Source organism: Mustela lutreola, chromosome 12, assembly GCF_030435805.1.
Source record: "Mustela lutreola isolate mMusLut2 chromosome 12, mMusLut2.pri, whole genome shotgun sequence".
Taxonomy (NCBI): domain Eukaryota; kingdom Metazoa; phylum Chordata; class Mammalia; order Carnivora; family Mustelidae; genus Mustela; species Mustela lutreola.
In genome coordinates, this window is record NC_081301.1 from 43,056,566 (window position 1) to 43,074,797 (window position 18,232).

At 42.1% G+C, this 18,232-nt stretch overlaps 1 protein-coding gene across 2 annotated transcripts in view; it reads right to left on the bottom strand.

The window, feature by feature from the left end:
- The window catches only part of TEK (TEK receptor tyrosine kinase), a 96,693-nt gene extending 79,681 nt beyond the window's left edge, over positions 1-17,012 (bottom strand). The window contains exon 1 of one of the 2 annotated variants that reach the window (XM_059143572.1): positions 16,576-17,012. In XM_059143572.1, coding sequence (XP_058999555.1) covers positions 16,576-16,627 — 52 coding nt within the window. In that variant the 5' untranslated portion in view covers positions 16,628-17,012. The remainder of the gene's footprint in view (positions 1-16,575) is intronic. The other variant, XM_059143573.1, reaches the window with a different exon arrangement.
- Between the last annotated feature and the right edge of the window lie 1,220 nt (positions 17,013-18,232).

Sequence of the window (18,232 nt, forward strand, 5' to 3'; positions counted from 1 at the left end):
AATAGTATCTTGTTTTGATTTTACTTTAATTTAGAGAATAAACTTTTTCACAAGACTATTAGCCATTTATATTTTCTCTGTGAATTGTTTGCTCCTCTTTTACTGTTGATGTTTTTGATTTTTTTGTATCAATTTCAATCAGCTTCGTGTATGAAAATACTTTAGTTGCTTATTTACCATAATTGTTGTAAATATTGTTCTCATTTTTTCTTTGCCTTTTAATTTTGCTTATTGTTAAATTAACAGTTTAAATATTTATGTATTTAAGTTTATTGATTTTTATTTTTGTGGTTTCTTCCACTGTTTTTAAACTTAAGAAGTTTTTCTCCATATAAAAGGTCAAAATATATTCACTTCCATCTTCTTTTGATGGCTTGATTTCTTGCATTTACTCTTTAATCTATTTAGAATTTGTTTTGCTGTATGGTAACAGATGGATTTTTTTAAACAGTTATTTTTTCTAAACAGAAAACTAATTTTCCCAGAATTATTACTCCTTTCTCCACTAATTTGTATCCTTTATAGGTAATAAAATTTTATATAAACTTGGGTCTGGTTCTGATTTTTTTAGTCTGTCAATCTGTGTCTCCAGACTCTTGTTCTGTACCCCACTGTTACTATAGTATAGTACTCTGCCCTTAAGATACCCTTAAGATCTAATAGAGCTATTCCCAAGAATTACTTTCTTCCTCCCAGAATTTTCTTAGCTGCTCCTTCTGCTTATTCCTCAAGATAAAATTCACAATTATTTTAAGTTTCAAAAATAGTATCACTGGAAATTTTGATGAGAATTATTAGGAAGAAATGTTTAGAACTTAATGTGATGAGAATTACAAAACCTTGTAAAAGGTATAAGAAAATGACAGTAAAATTACCTATCAGTTTTAAGGAAGAAAATATAAAAATGTCTCCTTTCCCCCAAATCATCAGTCCAGTAGAAATCTATTCATTTATCAAATATCTAATGTGACTAGAGCCTGGACGAGGCGATTAAGAAACTGTAGCAACCATGGGTCACGTGTCCAAGATGAGAAAATACTCCACCAGGAGTAACTGGCAGTAATAGGGAGTGGTAACTCATCTGGGACATTGTACTTCTTTATTGCTTATGCCAAACCATGAAGGAAAATATTTTACGGAGTATTTGGATAAGTGGGAAATGAAGCATAGAGTGCAAACTCCCCAAAGCCATGCTCGACTCACAATTTTGGGCTCCGGCTAAGTTTCCAGAGGAGAGGGGGCCAGATAACTAGCTGGTCTATCCTTGGCTGAGTGGTATGTCCAAGTGGGGGGTGAGAATGGAATGGCCTGGATCATGCAGGCAGTGGAGCAAGGGAAGAAAAATCAGGAGACTGGGAGCTGGAGATGAACTTTGTCAGAGAAATAGAGGTCTATTTATGCGCTCAGTACGTGCTGCACACTGTACAATGCAAAGCATCTTTCCCTTCGGCCCACTAAGTAGTCTACTACTCACGAACACCATGGGGTCAGATTGTTTCATGTGTCTGGAGTCTCACAAGACCTCTAGGTGAACGCGGGCAAGAAGAGGCCTGCCGAAAAGTATCCAGTCAAGTCAGATGGCACAGTAGAGTGCTGGAGGCCCAGAGCCCTCCACCCCTCAAAACCAACCCCTGAACCCTAACCTGGGGCCATACTGTCATCCCTCCATGTTTCCATGTCTGCTTGTCAGAAATGCCTTTCTGAACACCTCATTGCCGTCAGTGGAGCGGACTGTCCCAGATGGATCCCATTTCTCTCTCTCTCTCTCCTGTGCTTGTCCTCAACTGTCTCTGGATATTTTATTACCACCTGAGTTGAGTCATTTGTATCAACAGTCTATCCTCATTTGTATTCTGTACCGGTCAATGTGCTTAAGGTTTATTTACAACCTCAAAACCAACCCCCGTTGTAGCTTAGGTTGTCCTCAGATGCCCATGTTGCTAACTGTAAATCAGTATCCTCCTCACACCGTACCTAGTGCTATTTTTTTTCACATTTTTGGTGGTATTAGTTGGCAATTTCACCATGTAAAATGACTCCTAGGGGAGCCTGGGTCACTCAAGCCTCTGCCTTCGGCTCAGGTCATGATCCCGGGGTCCTGGGATCAAGCCCCAGGTCTGGGTCCCTGCTCAGTGGGGAGCCTGCTTCTCCCTCTGCCCCTCCCCCTGCTGGTGCTCTCTCCCTCTCAAATAAAATCTTTAAAAAAAAATGACTCCCAAACAAATAAAAAGCATATCATAATATAGTCAATGATACCAGAATAGTGATGTAACAAGACAGAGGGCAGCTACGTTTGTAATGAACGTAGCATAACGTATCAATCCATCACATCACTATATCATACACCTGAGACTAATGTAACCTTGTGCGCCAACTGTATTCAAAAGATTTTTAAGACAAACTCAAAAGATTAAAAAAATGAAATGGTCCCAAGTTTAAGTGTCCCCAAGTGTCAAAGTGCTGTCTCATGTTGCTAAGCATGAGAAAGCGGTGATGTGCCTCCAAAGAAACTCCGTGGGTTAGAGGAGCTCTGTTCAGGCAGCAGTTAGTGCCATTGACCTTGACGTCCATGCTCATCCATTAGCCACATGTGCTAATGATTTGCCTTTAAACAAAACACACACAAAACTAGGTGTATCAACTAGTTGACAAAAATGCGGTGACTTGCCTGAATCTAACCCTGTGTTTGCAGTTTATAGAACTATTCTGAATGATGAGAACCTACTGGACGGCCATCGGTATGTCCCACCCCACCGGCAGCCCCCCTTAGCAGCAGGGACTGTATTTATCTTCACATCTGCTGACCCAGGGTGGGGCACAGAGACGAGTTCAAGAAATGTTCATAGAATAGAATAGGCTGGGAAGGAAGGAGCTGTTGAAATGAGATCGAGTGGACTAGATGGAATAGAATAACATTTACACAGATTCTTAGCAACAGGGAGCTCTTCAGCACATTGGGAAACACAAGAAATAATAATGATAGCTAATATTTATTGAGCTTTTTGTATGAAACTGCACTTGCTGAACCTCTGATCTACTTATATTATGTAATCCTCACTACTTTTAGAGGCATAACATATCTCCATTCTACAGAAAGGACAAAGGACTTGTCCAGGGTCGCACAGCTGCCACAGTGTGTGGAGCTCCAGACCAGATTCTCCTGCCCCCACAGTCTGTGCTCATAATCTGGGTAGAGTGAAAATGTGGGCTTGGCAGGGGTGATAAGCCATGAGTTCCATCAGAAAATGTTCTCTAGGAGAGAAAAAGAGGTTCTCTAACAGAAATCAGCCTGAGTCACAGACTCTCCCCAGCTTTAATAGGAAGACAGTGATGCAATTAATGGTGATCTTTTTTTTCTCCCTGGCTGGCAACAAAACTGTTTCTTTTTGTTTGTTTGTTTCATTCCAGAAGCAGCTGGCAGAATGCATGTATTACTCATATTGGAATCACACTTTGCTGATAGTTTATGTACTCTAGAGTCACTCAGTGATCGGGGCTGTGGCCAAGCCTGGTGGAGATTTCTGCAAGCCTCTAGATGTGGCTGAGCCTCTGCAGCTGCTCTGGGTTTCTGGCTCTAGTTCCACACCTCTTGGCAGACTATTTGTGTGAAAAGCACCACTGACTCTGGGTGTGAGATCCACAGGGGGAAAGGGGATGGGAGGGCCGGGAGGCACGAAGCAAGCCAATGCTGCTAGGGGGCCTTACAGCTGTGTCCATTATGCATTTAAAAAAGAATACAAGGAATTTTTAAGTGGACGATATGGGGACTCTAACTTAAACAGCACTTTACTGCTGCTTAAATTCATGACCTGAGCGAAAGGCATAACATGATAACAAACTATCCTTAAAAAGGTAGTTTGATGACACAGTACGTACATTAAGTTCTAATTTCTATTGCCTTCCACATTATCTGGCAAAGAGAAAAAACTTAGCCTCTAATGAGCTCAGTGGGTTTGACCAAAGTGGTGAGCCTCAGTGCTGGCGTCTATAAAATGAGAAAGTTGAACCAAGTTAGTATTTCTTAAGGTACCTTGTGTTAGCTCCCTAGCATACACAAAAAATAAAAATAAAAGATTCTAGGATTCTCCTGGAATTGGTATTCAGAAATGCTGGACTAAATAATCTTTTAAGTCTTAAGTCCTATTATTCTGTTACTCTGTATAACAGTTAATGTGTGGCCCTTCCGTGAAGACTCTATTCCATGAAGACCTCTATTACCATGTTTGTGACACTAACATAGTTCCCTAATACAGGTAACTTGGGACCGCATCCAGGGGCAAGAGAGGGTGTCTGTGATGGAAGAGTTCCTTCCCTACTATCTCCAGACCTCTGTGTTATCTTCCTAGCATCTCAAGCCAATCTTGGCAGAGAGGACTTCATACCTTCTACCAGATCACCCAGAATCAAGCGTAGAGAAAAGCACATGGTAACAGGAACCTCCCCGGATAAGGGACATCTCTCAGAAAGGAACTTACACTTACCTACTCTACTTCCCCACTTCCTGCTTACCCCTCAACCCCAGCCCAGCCCATCCACTGAGAATGCTCTGCAGTGCACCGTCCCAAATTACCCAGTCCCTAGTCCCTCTCTTTACGCTGCCCCTGCCTCTACAACTTTTGATGTGGTTGAAATTCCCTTCACCCTTGGCCTCTCGCTTTGAATGTCTTCAGTTTCCTCTTCCTCTACCCATTTCACCCCTTAATATAGGTGTCCCCAGACCCACTCTGCTGTCTTCTTCTTGGGCAATCTCATTCCCTCACACAGCTTCACCCTACAGTATTAATGACTCCCGGAAGCGTCCCTACGCTGTCCCTGCCCACTCAGCCCATCTCAAACCAAATTACCTTCTCTTCCCCACTCATCTCCCCAGTGGTATCCCCTGCCACCTCCTTCAGTGTGCCCTGGAGTATAGCCACGTAGAACCAGTGTACCAATGATTCTTAAACTTTCTATTCCCCGTTTTCATGCTTTTCCTCTGCCTGGAACGCTCTACTCCTCTCTTTCACTCCAGATTTTCCATAAAACATAATCCTATTCATCCTCCTCAAACATCCAGGATTACCACTCCCCGCCCCACCCCCGCCGCCATTTCCCATGCTCCCAATGTCTGCCTCCATTAAAGAGATTTTCGCCCAGCAGACCACAAGGCATTGGAAGTTATGTGCCTCTTTTCACTATCTTTCTAACTGCATTACCTAGCAGATTCCCAGGACATAGAAAGGGCTCAGAAGAAGTTAGCCTGAATGTGTGACTATCACTGACATATCCATTCCTCCCCTGGTTGACAATGACTCTTGGCTTGCTAGCTGACCCCTCAGCCTATTTTCATGGATTCCCAGTATGCCCAAGGGGCAAACTAGGTATCTGATTTATTAACAAATGCCCACTTTCCAGGCTTACTGGGAAAAGCAAGATTAGAGTCCTAGACTGTCCTTGAGTCAGGTTGATCACCACAGATGCCTTCACTTTGCTCATCTCACTTGGATAGTATTAATTATATACCTAATTATTTTCTATTTTTTATTTGGACACACAGAGCTCTGAAAAAGATTAGCTAACTAACTAGAACAATGTCTCCCAAACTGCATAATTTTATGTATGATAGTCAGATTCTTACTGACTCTACATGCTGCTTGTACAATTATTCTATTAACCATTCTCTTTAACTCATGTTTTCTTAGCTTTGTATTAAGAATATTCAAAAAATTGGGATGTCTGGGTGGCTCAGTTGGTTAAGCAGCTGCCTTCGGCTCAGGTCATAATCCCAGTGTCTTGGGATCGAGTCCCACATCGGGCTCCTTGCTCAGCAGGGAGACTGCTTCTCCCTCTGACTCTGCCTGCCTGTGCTCACTTTCTCGCTCTCCCTCTCTCTGACAAATAAATAAATAAAATCTTTAAAAGAAAAAAGAATATTCAAAAAATTATGACTGATATATGTATAGATAAATGTATAGATATATGTGTGTGTATATATATATATATATATATATATATATATATATACACCACATCTATTTATACTTACATATAAAAACAAGTAGATAGTTTTAGAATATGTTTCCAAGAGCTACATCAAATTATTTTTTTCTGGCCAGCAGTCATATATACAATACACTTAGGGAGGCAATGGCTAGAACAATTAAACCAATGCAAAAACCATTTATTAAAGCATTTCTCTGCCAGCCAGTATACTATGTCTGGTGCTTAGAATATTGAAACACCCAACACAGCTCCCAGCCTAGTGGACAAAACAACAAGTAAACTGTTAATTATAATTTAAAGTTCTAAGTACGACGACAGAAGCAAGCATAAGGGTGCCTACATGCAACCCCTTTTGGGCATGAATGCAAATCCTCCCCATCCCAGCTCTCAGGCCAGCTCCACCTGCAGCAGCCACTTCTGAGCAGACCTCTACCAGCTAGCAGCAGATGTAATCTCCAAGTAGCTCACCCAGAGCCCATGTGAGTCCATCTCATTTCCTCTCCTGGGACTTCCTCTGGCTTAACAGCACAGGACACCAGCAGTAACTCACTAGCTTCTTTTATCTACAGAACCTTGCACAAAGGGGTAGGATTGCAAAGGATGAATGCCTCTCCTTTTCCCGTGCTACAGGTGAACAGTCCTGAGTCTCCTTTCCTAAGGCTCCTCGGGATGCCGGCAGGATCCAGGATCCACAGCAGGAACTCGCATGATAACATGTCCTAGTACAGCTCTGCTCCCTTCATCCCTCACTTCTGCTCCCCGAAATCACTTCCCAGATAACCTACCTACGCATGTGCCTTTGCCTCAGGCCACATTTCTGACGGAATCCCAGGCAAGGGCAGACCCAAACCCATGCAAGAAGGTTCGGGAGACTTCTTGGAAGACATGACACTGGAGATAAACCTTGAAGCCTGAATAAGTCAAATGAAGAAGGGAAGGGGAAGAGGGCATTCTGGGCAGGAGAAACAGCACATACAAAGGCAGGGAGGCTTGGAAGTGTATGCTTAGAGATTGCAAAGAGCCTGGAATGGCTGAAATACACATCCAGGTTAGCATGAGGGACTGAGAATCCCAAGACCCTGGTGAGGTAGGCAAAGACTGGCTCCTGAAAAGGCACTGATTACAACCAACGGCTATTTGCACCCTGCTGTCTGAGTCTGAAGAGGCAGCAAGAAGGAACAAAACAGGTGGACATTTAAAGCAACCCCAGAAGACAAGAAAGCGCTTTCTAGACGTGAGGGCACTAGACATAAAGAGGAATTAAGAGTAAGAGCAGGAGTAATTGGAGCAAAGACAGTGGTGAAATGGGAGAAGAACTACTGTCACAAACACACACACACACACACACACACACACACACACAATCTAGTTGGGTCCAAAAATTCAATAATGAGCTTGGTTAAAAATGAGGTGACTTCTATTTGGAATTGACAATTCCACCATAAATCATCAAGAACTAGGAATTAGGTTTGGGATAATTGAGGTGGGACTTATAGATGACAAATCATCCTAGACCCTCTGTTCAATCAAGACAAGAGAGAAGGAAGAATTGAGGGCTGGACAGAGAAAAGTAAAGAGCACCATCTTGCTACCCAATAGAGGGACTGGAAGGAATTTTCCTACCTGACACTCCAGATTTTTAGCAAAAACCCAAGAAACCACAGCTCCAAGCTCTCTCTTCTTTCCCCGAGACAAGGCCAAATGTGGGATACGAAGGCTGTTTCACCCAGGGAAGATGGGGAGCCCCGTCTGGCATAGAATAGGAGTTGCCTGCCCTCACACAGATGAACTTTGAAAAGACTGGCATCAAACAATGTAAGAGTCTGCAGCTCTGTTTATAAGCAAACATTTAAGAGCATCTGGTTTTGCTGAGTACGGATCATGTACCAACACTATACTAAGTATTTTAAGTAGTATTTCTTTTAAAATCATTACCAAAACCACATGAAGAAGTGTGGTCATCAGCCTCATTTTCCAGGAACCAGCCTGAGGTAACGGGGCTTCTCAGGACTATTCACTTTCGAGAGACAGAAAAACATTCAAAATAGTGGAAGCAAAGGAAGGTGACTGGTTCCCATAACTGGAAGGTTACAGGGTTGGGTCTCTGATCTAAAACCACTGGACTCAAAACTCCAGTAAGCACAGAGCGCCTGCCATGGTTCTGTTCTCTCTGCGTGACTGAACTCATTCTCTCCTGCTAAAGACCAATTTCTCTCAGCTGGTAGCTCTGGGTGTTCAGTGTCCTCACTGGACAAGGAGAACCTCTTGCTCACAAATTCCCAGAGAAAGAGTGTAACTGTCCCTGTTGGGTCATTCTTCCTCCGTCGGAACCAACTGTTGTGGTCAGCGGAGGGCTACCCTCTGCAATCAGTGACTGGCAGTCCCATCAGGGTCACATGGAGGGAACTAATGACAGCTCTTGAAAAATAGGAATGCTAGGCAGTCCAAAATAATACAGGTCTTAGTTTTTAACCTTGAGCGAGTCACTTTTTGAGCCTCGGTTTTACCGTCTATTTAAAAAATAATATTATCGGGATGTCTGGGTGGCTCAGTTGGTTAAGCAGCTGCCTTCGGCTCAGGTCATGATCCCAGCGTCCTGGGATCGAGTCCCACATCGGGCTACTTGCTCCGCAGGGAGCCTGCTTCTCCCTCTGATTCTGCCTTCCACTCTGTCTGCCTGTGCTCGCTCTCTCTCTCTCTCTTACAAATAAATAAATTAAATAATAATAATAATAATATTATCTATTCAGCAAGATTGTTGTGAGTTAGGAAAAATCCTATTAAATACTTGCCACAGAGACACTCAGTGTATGGTAGTCATTTTTGTTATCTGGTACTGTTACTGTTTTGTGGTTGTTTTTGACAGAGGGATCAGAATTGGAAGCCAATCCCAGATTCCCAGATGTCTAAAGCAGTCCTGTCCCCAGGGCGGAGTCCCCTTTGGCTGTGCAGCCAGACGCCTTGCACAACCCAGGCCCCGCGTGCCAAGGTTAAGCTGGTTCACCATCTGACGGCGCAGAGCTCTGAGTGCCTCCCTGGCCCCAGCAATGTCAATACTGCCTTCCTGACTCCGCCTATTGTATCTGGAGAAAAGTGGCCGAGCATTGTCTTCCAGCACTCCCCCCAGGAAGCATGATATCACCCTCTAACAAAGGCGGGAAAGCTGACAGATCTGCTGAGATGGGTGTGACCACTATATACACCTCACTGGTCAAACTCCGAGCAAGGCCAACAGAAAGCTAACAGCAGCCACCCAGAGTGTCTGTCATCTGGCCCCCGGACAGGCTCCCCTGTCATATCCATATCATGTCCCACAGAGAACAGCGGGGCAGAAGGAATTCATTCCCTCTCATCAGCAGATGTGTTGAAAAGAGGAGTCTCTCCACCTGGCAGACCCACGCCCCCACACCTGCCCCTGCTGCCTTGGTAAAGAAACATGGAGAGGAGGATGATCAGATTCCTGAAGGGACAAGTGGAGGTAGTGGGGGGATGGGGTGCAGAGGAAAGCAGGCACAGATCAAGCTAAAAAACACTGTGCACGTGTACTAGGAGTAAAGGAATAGTCTGGCCAGACTGGTGGGAACTCGGTTATCAGTTTGAAATTCCAGAAATAAGGGAGGCAACTTTAGACATTCCCTTTCCTGAAGGCTGGGAGTGATGCCAACTGATCGTCTGACATCCCTTCCAGTTCTGGTCCAGAATGTTATGAGTGCAGCTGGTGTTCTGTAAAACAACATACCGATACTCTGGTGCCCCCACGTCAAGCCCGGGGGCTGTCACTCTGCTGTCCCCATCCTACTCTCCTCTTCTTAAAAAGCTCTTCTTCTTTAGCTACTGCCACACCAATTCTCTAAAATTCCAGAAAAGAAATCTGATTGGATTTACTTCTCTTACCAACTCCCTGACTGCTTCTTCATAGAACCCTTGACTTCCTATTTTTCATCCTTTAATTTTTGTACACATCCATGACCATGGCTTCACTTCCCATAAACCAAGGTTGCCTATGTCTCAAACCCTTTCCCAGTCTCCTTTATCTAAGCTTCAGACCCAGAGAGCTCAATTTTGCTAAATATTTCCCTTTTCATGGAACCTCAAAGTGAACATGAACAAAATAACGACGGGCTCCATCTCAGCTCATCTCCAGCCAGTTCCTTCTGCCTCCTTTCCCAGCACTGTGAATTTTACCACCGTTACTCAAACCCAAACCACGGAGCAATACTTATTCTGTCCCCTATCACTCAATCTCCCAAATGCAACGCATCACCAACCCTTATAGCTTCACCTCCTAAACATTCTCAACACCCCTGCCCATCCACGCCTTCCTTCCTGGAGTTTTGAAGAGAAACATTATTAGTCTGGGCTGATACTCTCTGCCGGGTCAACCCATCTTCCATACCATTATCACAGTGAATTTTCCAAGATATAAATCAGCTGTGATAGGACAAACACCATACTAAATTTCAACTTGTACAGAATGAAGTACAAGTTACTTAAAATGGTCTACAGGGCCCTTCCCTTTCTGACCCCAACCAGGATTCTCCACTCCCACCCTACATTCCAACCTTACTTGACTTTCTTGAACTTGCCTTGCTATTCCACACTCCCTGCTCCCTCTAATGGGAAGTGCTCTCTTCCCTTTTCCTTTTTTTTTATTCTTAGTTTTCAAATCATTTGGCTGTGAGCAACTTATAATTACAATTGGCAATAATTGGCAATATCCACAACTATTTAGGAATTCTTGCAAAGTGAGGAAAATCTAACCTACGGATTGTTGTGAAATATTATTCATTTTATTCATACTATGTTTAGCAACTCATGAAGTTGACATTCTATGTTTTCAGACATTTAATTTAGATTTTAAAGTTCCTTTTATTTTAATTGAAGTCACTAATAGTTTTTGTAGCTCTTGAAAAGCTTGATTTTCTATGTATCCCTATGGTACCATTTATCACATCACATAATTCATCTGCCTATACTCTTCTTTCCTACTAAAATGTGAAGGGAGAAAAAAATGACTCATTCTTTTTTGCATTCCTCATAAGTAGTACAGTACTTGGCATAAACTAAATCTTCAATGTCTTCCTTGACCGAAAGGATAGTTGAGTAAAGGAATGAATAAAATGAACAAAGAAAAGGTGGGCAAGAACTCAAAAATCTATTGAATAAAGAGTCTATCTTTCGGGTGAAATTCAATAATAGTACAATATTAGGTAAAGGCCAGGTTAGACCCATCTTCATGAATTTTTTTTATGTTTCGCATCTAAGGGAATAAAGGAATTTTCTTTTGACTTTGTTCACATCATATATACATAACAGAAGCTAACATTTTAAGATTTGAGCAAATACAACTTGCCATTTACATGAAATTGGTTACTGTCATCCAATTATTTGTTATTTTTGTCATTATTATTACTTCACTGTGACTAAAACCCTTCCTACAACATTCCCGCTTTCTTTCAGGCCTGCTGTGGAATACCAACAATTTCTTATTATGGCATATTAAACTCTATCCAATAAAGATTATTCAACATCAAATGCATGTGTTATGGAGAATAAAAAAGAAAAGAAGTAACATCTCTTGCCAAAAATGTTACAGGCTAATGTACTAAATGCATGTGCCCAAATCACAAAGACACAGCCTCTATGGTAAGGGAACTGAGCATTAGGGGAAGATCATGGAGGAAAATTTGGCCTAGGCAGGTTGAGTTGAGTAAGCTGAGTAAGCATGGAGAGTATCCTTTCCAAATGGTTGGAGGAGCATAAACAAGAGCCAAGAGGAAGGAATGCATAGATTGTAGAGATGAGCCTGACTGAATGCAAAGAGCCTAGAGCAAGGATGAAGAGGAGTGAGGGGAAGCCCTGGATAATAGCCCACATGGATGGAGACGAACATAAAACTTGTGGAATTAGATAAAGTTGATGTCTTTTAGAAGGAGAGTACCTCTCTGAGCAGTGACTTCCCTACATGCTGGAGAATATCAAATAGTCTTGAACTACCACAGAGTTCCTCATAGAAGCACTTATTATTATTACTATTATTATTATTATTATACTTGCTTCATTTATTAAGGAAGTTCTTACTGGCTAAGCTCTCTATTTGCATCACATGCTGCTCATAATGACTTTGGGAAATAAGTCCTCTCATCCACGAAAGAGGAGAAAACAGTGGCATTGAGAAATCAAGTGACATTCCCATAGTCATCAAATTTGAGCTTAACCCCAGATCTGTGGTTTCACAATGCATACTCTTCACTGTTTCTCCTGTTTTTTGTTGTTTATTTATTTGTTTTGTAGCTCCACCTCAGTCTCCAAGAGCAGTGGCTTCGGAAGCGTCATCATAGCACATGTACGCATACGCTGTTTTTCCTCATAAGGCATGTTGAGTTAAAATTCAGGAAACACCCAGGTTGGTTTCACTGGGCAAAGATGTTGGTGGCTTTTCTGAACTCTTCTTCACTTAAATGATCAGGGAAGAGCCACAAACAGTAAAATGAAAGGGATGTAAAAGAGAAGTGTCTTCAGACGATCCTGCTAGAGGATCACCCCATCTATGCCTCAAAATTCTCCAGTGTGGGAGTTCACTCATCATGGGGATGGTGGTCCAATATTCAGAAACTTTCTATCAATCAAGCTAAACTCCCTTCTTCCTTGTATGCTAGCTAGATCTAGCAAAATACAATGTCAATCTATGGTGTCTTCTCTATGGAAAACCTTAAAAATTCATCTCTTTTCTCCTGGCTAAATATTTTTCTAAAGCACTTACCTTCTTGCTTGTCCACTCTGTTTGCTGTCAAATTTCTCAGTCTCTTCAGTGTTTAATAGATATTCTCTGAGCAATAACGTGACTACCTTTTTTTATGTTTTTAAAAAAATATTTTATTTATTTGACAGAGAGAGATCACAAATAAGAGGAGAGGCAGGCGTTGGGGGTGGGGAAGCAGGCTCCCTTCTGAGCAGAGAGGCCAATGTGGGGCTTGATTCCAGGACCCTGAGATCATGACCTGAGCTGAAGGCAAAGGCTTAACCCACTGAGCCACCCAGGCACCCCAAATGGATAAAGAAGATGTGGTATATATACACAATGGAATACTATGCAGCCATCAAAAGAAATGGAAATCTTGCCATTTGCGACGACATAGATGGAACTAGAGGGCATCATGCTTAGCGAAATAAGTCAATCAGAGAAAGACAACTATCATATGATCTCCCTGATATGAGGAAGTGGAGATGTGACTACCATTTCTTTTTTTTTTTTTAAGATTTTATTTATTTATTTGACAGCTAGAGATCACAAGTAGGCAGAGAGGCAGGCAGAGAGAGAGAGAGAGAGAGGAGGAAGCAGACTCCCTGCTGAGCAGAGAGCCTGATGCAGAGCTCGATCCCAGAACCCTGGGATCATGACCTGAGCTGAAGGCAGAGGCTTTAACCCACTGAGCCACCCAGGCGCCCCGTGACTACCATTTCTAATGTGGACCTTATATTTCTACTAAAGTCCACTGTTGCAGCTTATCTATTACATTTCTAGAGCACATGTTGGTACCTATGAATTGTGTGTATCACCAAAATGTAGGTATTATTCCCTAGAACTTTCAACAAAACAAGACTCTCTCACACTGAACATAAATATATACATTTTGGAAACCAAACTTCACATTGATCCATTTTAAAATGCTATCTTTTGGGTTTGGTCCACTTATTCATCTTAGAGAAATCATCTGAATACAGATTCTGTGGCCTAACCAATAAGCCATCTACAGGGAATAAGCAGGTTACACAATCATACACATATCTTTTTAGTAGACCAATTTATAAAGTCAGAAAAATTTGGAATCCACCCATATGACTCCCCCAGAAGACACAGCACAATCTTCTGAAATGGACTTGGATGAGTACTTCCCTCCTCGAGAGAGGTCTTAAAAGAACCAGAACTCTTGCAGGAAGCTCTCCCAGCATAGAGCTGAAAGGGAAATCCTGACATTTCCAACAAAGACAATGCTTAGGAGGGAGCATCTGTGAAGAAAGCAAAACTCCTCCCTGTGAGAGTAATTCCCAGGTGTGTCTCTAGTCCCAGCTTCTGGACCTCCACCCTAGATTACTCAGACCCGATATAACCTTCCAAGACCAGCCCTAAAGAGAAGGTTCTATCTGGGACCACTTCCCTGACCTTGTAACCGAATTTCCACTGTCATTCCAGACAAGATATCCACTATTAGAGACAATAGTTGTTATTTAAAATGCCAAATGAAACAGGAAAGAGATATGAAGGCACACTACTAGAGACTTACCATTGGGTCGGTGTTGATCGTATAGGACATACTATGATAAAGCACAAAGAATAATATATTTTGTATTTCTGCATATACAATTCTTTAGACTAAACAGCCTGACTGGAGAGAATGGGAGAGTAGGGAAAAGCTAGTGTGTTTATGAGAACTTGTTTGGAAGTTGGCCATGATTCTCCATTGGGAGGGGAAATCTCCATTCTCCACAATCTAGGGAATTCTTCTGAAAATTATAGACATTTTCCAACCCCTTATGGGTCAGTATCTGCCACCCAGAACCACCTTCATTGAGGCAAATGTGACATATTGTTTCAGTCCTCTATGTCCAAAGGAAAAAGGAATCAGAAACCACCCACTGGAGTAGAGAAAGAAATGCATAAGCCGTAAGTCCCTTGTTCCATTAAGTGGTGCACGACTGGAGTTTGGTGTAAAGAATGGCCTCCCCACGCCCCTCCCCCCCAAAAAAGAATGGAGTCCTATGCTTATAGACATGATCATGCTGGATTCTTGTGGCAATGACCAAGCATTGTGTATCCATGTCCATGGAGGGTTATACTGGCAAAGTAAGTTAGGATTCCAATACAACAGACCTTCCCCAGAAACCAACTTTGCTAATGTCACCCTTTCTTTTCAAAAGGAGCATGAAATCCCTCTCTTTGAGCCTCTCCCTGTTGAAGTCAGGGCTATGTTTCCAGGGAACTAAGGTCTAGACACAGAGCAACTATTTCAGCCACATAATTTTTTTTTTGTCTGATTTTAAGTTTATGCTGCAAAGTACCATGATCCAGTCACTTTGAGGGGGAAAAATGAATTAAAACTCTGTGTGTGTGTGTGTGTGTGTGCGCGCGCGCATGTGTGCACACACAGGTGATTTAACTTATAAAGTATCTCAGAGCAACTGTAGCCCCCTGGGCCTTGCCTTATTGTAATCCTTGGCGTAGAGTAGTTCCAGATTTCATGTTACTGATAAATATGTCACACAGAAAAGAAAGCAAAATAAAAATGGAATCATGGTAATTATTTGTTTTAAAGGTGCCTATTACTAGAGAAATCAGCATTTCTATGTTAATATAAATAATTTGTACAAAACACTGAACCATCTCAGCAGTTTATATTACACAGTCTTAAGAATATTATTAAATCCTCAGTATAATTGGGTGTTGAAAGCAAACTGAAAAGCTATAGACAAATCACCTGCAATTCTTGTATCTTGTTGGATTAATTTTTTGACTATTTAATATAGTATTTCAAACATATAGAAAAAGATGGAAATAATGTAACACATACTTGTGTATGTTTGGATCCATTTCTAATAACATAATATAGGCTGCACCATTGAATTCAGCTCATTTTCCCAATTTGATTTCCACTAACAATTCTATTTTCATTACAATAATTAGAATGTTTTCAAACTAAAAGGGAAAAGCTGCCGGCGATTAGAGTTGTGATTTGCACGTCAGGATTTCATTCCACTCTCAGCCAGTTTCCCACAGAGTGAGGGAATAGAAGAGGCATGCCACTATCTGGAGAATCTGAGCAACAGACAGACCATATCCAAAAACACCCAAACCCACCATTTCTTAGCTCTCCAGCAGCTTTCGATACTCTCCTGTGCCCAGGGATCGGGGTAACTGCCCCAACTTTCGTCCCATTGGGATAATGAAGACTTTATAAATTACTACATGCCAAATATTTTTAAAAATCTAACAAAAATTATAAAGTCCTGACCCCAGCTCTAAGAGAAAAAGAAGAAAAGCCTAGCCTTTGGCTGTTTTGCTTAAAGTAGGAGGTGGATAGATATGAAATCCTTATAGAAAAGCGTTTTTGTTCTTACATTTAAAAATAACAATCTGCACATTGCTGTAAGTGGGTCCCATAATTCTCTGCATGAATTTCATTTTTTACAAAATTATGGGAGTTTTTTTTTTGAAGCAGGTAATTTTTTTTTTTTAAATAAGGAAACAATCCCAAATGAGGGGCAGTCAAATACTATATCACAGTAAGTGGATCTCTACAAATAAAGTGACCTGCTCAGTTCTCACAGAGTCTGCAGCAACACAGGTGGCAATTGCGCAGAAGGAAAACTCTAGAAAAATCAGTTCAATGCCGTAAAGACATTGCATTTCAATCCACACATAGATTAAATGGAAAGTCCTGGAGAAACAGTGCCGAAGCCACAGCTGCCCCTTGTTAACTAGTACTAACAGCTGGTGAGAAAGCCCAGAATCACTAACTCCGTTAAAAACAAACAAACAAAAATAAATAAATAAACCAAAAAAAACTAAATTCAGAAAACAAAGCCAAACCTTACCAGAAAGGAGCAAGCTGACTCCACAGAGAACTAAGCCGGCTAAAGAGTCCATGCTTCCCCAAATCTCTCCATCCAGTTTCCACAGATGTGCATGAGGTCCCAAGGTGCCTTTCAAACACACAGAGGTTTGTGACTTTCCATTCGCATGTTCTACCAGGTCTTGTTTACAAGTCAGAGGCAAGAAGGAACAGCACAGAAGCGGGCTGTAACAGTCTCATTTCTGTCTGAGCACAGGGAGTTTTAAGTTCCTTTTTCCTGTTTCCTTTGTAGATTAGGATGGGAAAGGCTGTATCTTAAAGGCATTTGGTATCTGCAGGGCTGGGGGCATGGCAAGCCCTATCCGTCTTGCAATTCATCAAAACACTTCTCTATTGCTGTTGCTTCTGCCGCTGCTCTTGCTGCTGTTGTAGGGGTAGAGGAATTTTTGTTGGAAGTGTGGGTCCTGGTCAGCGTTTTCAGGAACAATAGGGGTATCCTCTCATAGGCGGGAAACAGAATAACAGCCCTCCACCTATGGATGGCATGCGGGGGGGGGGGGGGGGACCAGCCCTTCTCAGCCTCCAACAGCAAACGCCCTCCGCCCACCAGGTCCACCTGGGCTCCCTGACAGAGGGGCTTTCGGGTATGGGGTGGGGAGGAGTTTTGGCTTTTATTTTCTCATTTTAACCCACGTGGTTTGCATTGGTAAGAGAAGGTTTCCATGATGAGAGAACACAACCCAAAAGCAATTCATTTGGGTAATTACCGGTGAGGTCAACGCACAATGCAGCCCCGGAGACCAGAGTCCAAAATTGTCGGCCTGTTTTCCTGCACACAGATGGTTACATTTCTGGCCAAGAGCCCAAAAATATCCATGCTACTGGCTATAGCTTTAATTTTTATTAACAATTTATCCAAAGGTGATTTCATTTCTTAAAGCATTTCATCTAGAAGAGTTTTAGTGATGACAGGAATTTCATGGTTCTTGGCCAGTGGTGTTTCAGAAGCAAATTATATACAAAACTTTACAAATAACCTCTGTCAAAACCTAATATAAGGGATTCAATTGGGATAAAAATAGCATTCATAAGACCAGAGAGACCACATAGGCCAAAAGGAAAACAGCTCTTGGAGTAACCATAGCTAAAATGAGATCAGAAATGCTGAACTGATCCAGAAAATCATTTTTCCCTAACACAAACTGTGACGTCAGGACAGAATGTCAGTGTTCTTGTTCATCACCCTGCCTTCATGCTGGAGGAAAGAGCGGTCTGCTCCTCCTGACCTGCTCACCACAGAAAAAGGCAGGCGCTTGTTAGCCTTGCCTCATTTCTGTCCCACGTTTTATCACATCAGTGATGATCTTGAGAACCATGGATGTTTCCAGTCTGCTCGGGTAGAAAGGCGCAGGCTGTTTTCGAGCAGACCTGAGTTCAAATACTTACTCAGCCACATATTTACTTAATCTCTTGGAGTCTCTGTTTCAACAGCTGTAAAACAGCAATAATATCTCCAATGGGGGGATTTTTGAGAGGATTACATGAGGCTGGCACAGTGCCTAATTCATAGAAGGCTTTCGTTAAATGTTAGAGTATTCATTTCCTTGAGTCTTTCCATTCAGTCTCTGATTTCCACCCCAAGCCATTTCTCCGAAAGCCATTCTCTCGTTTTATGAAAT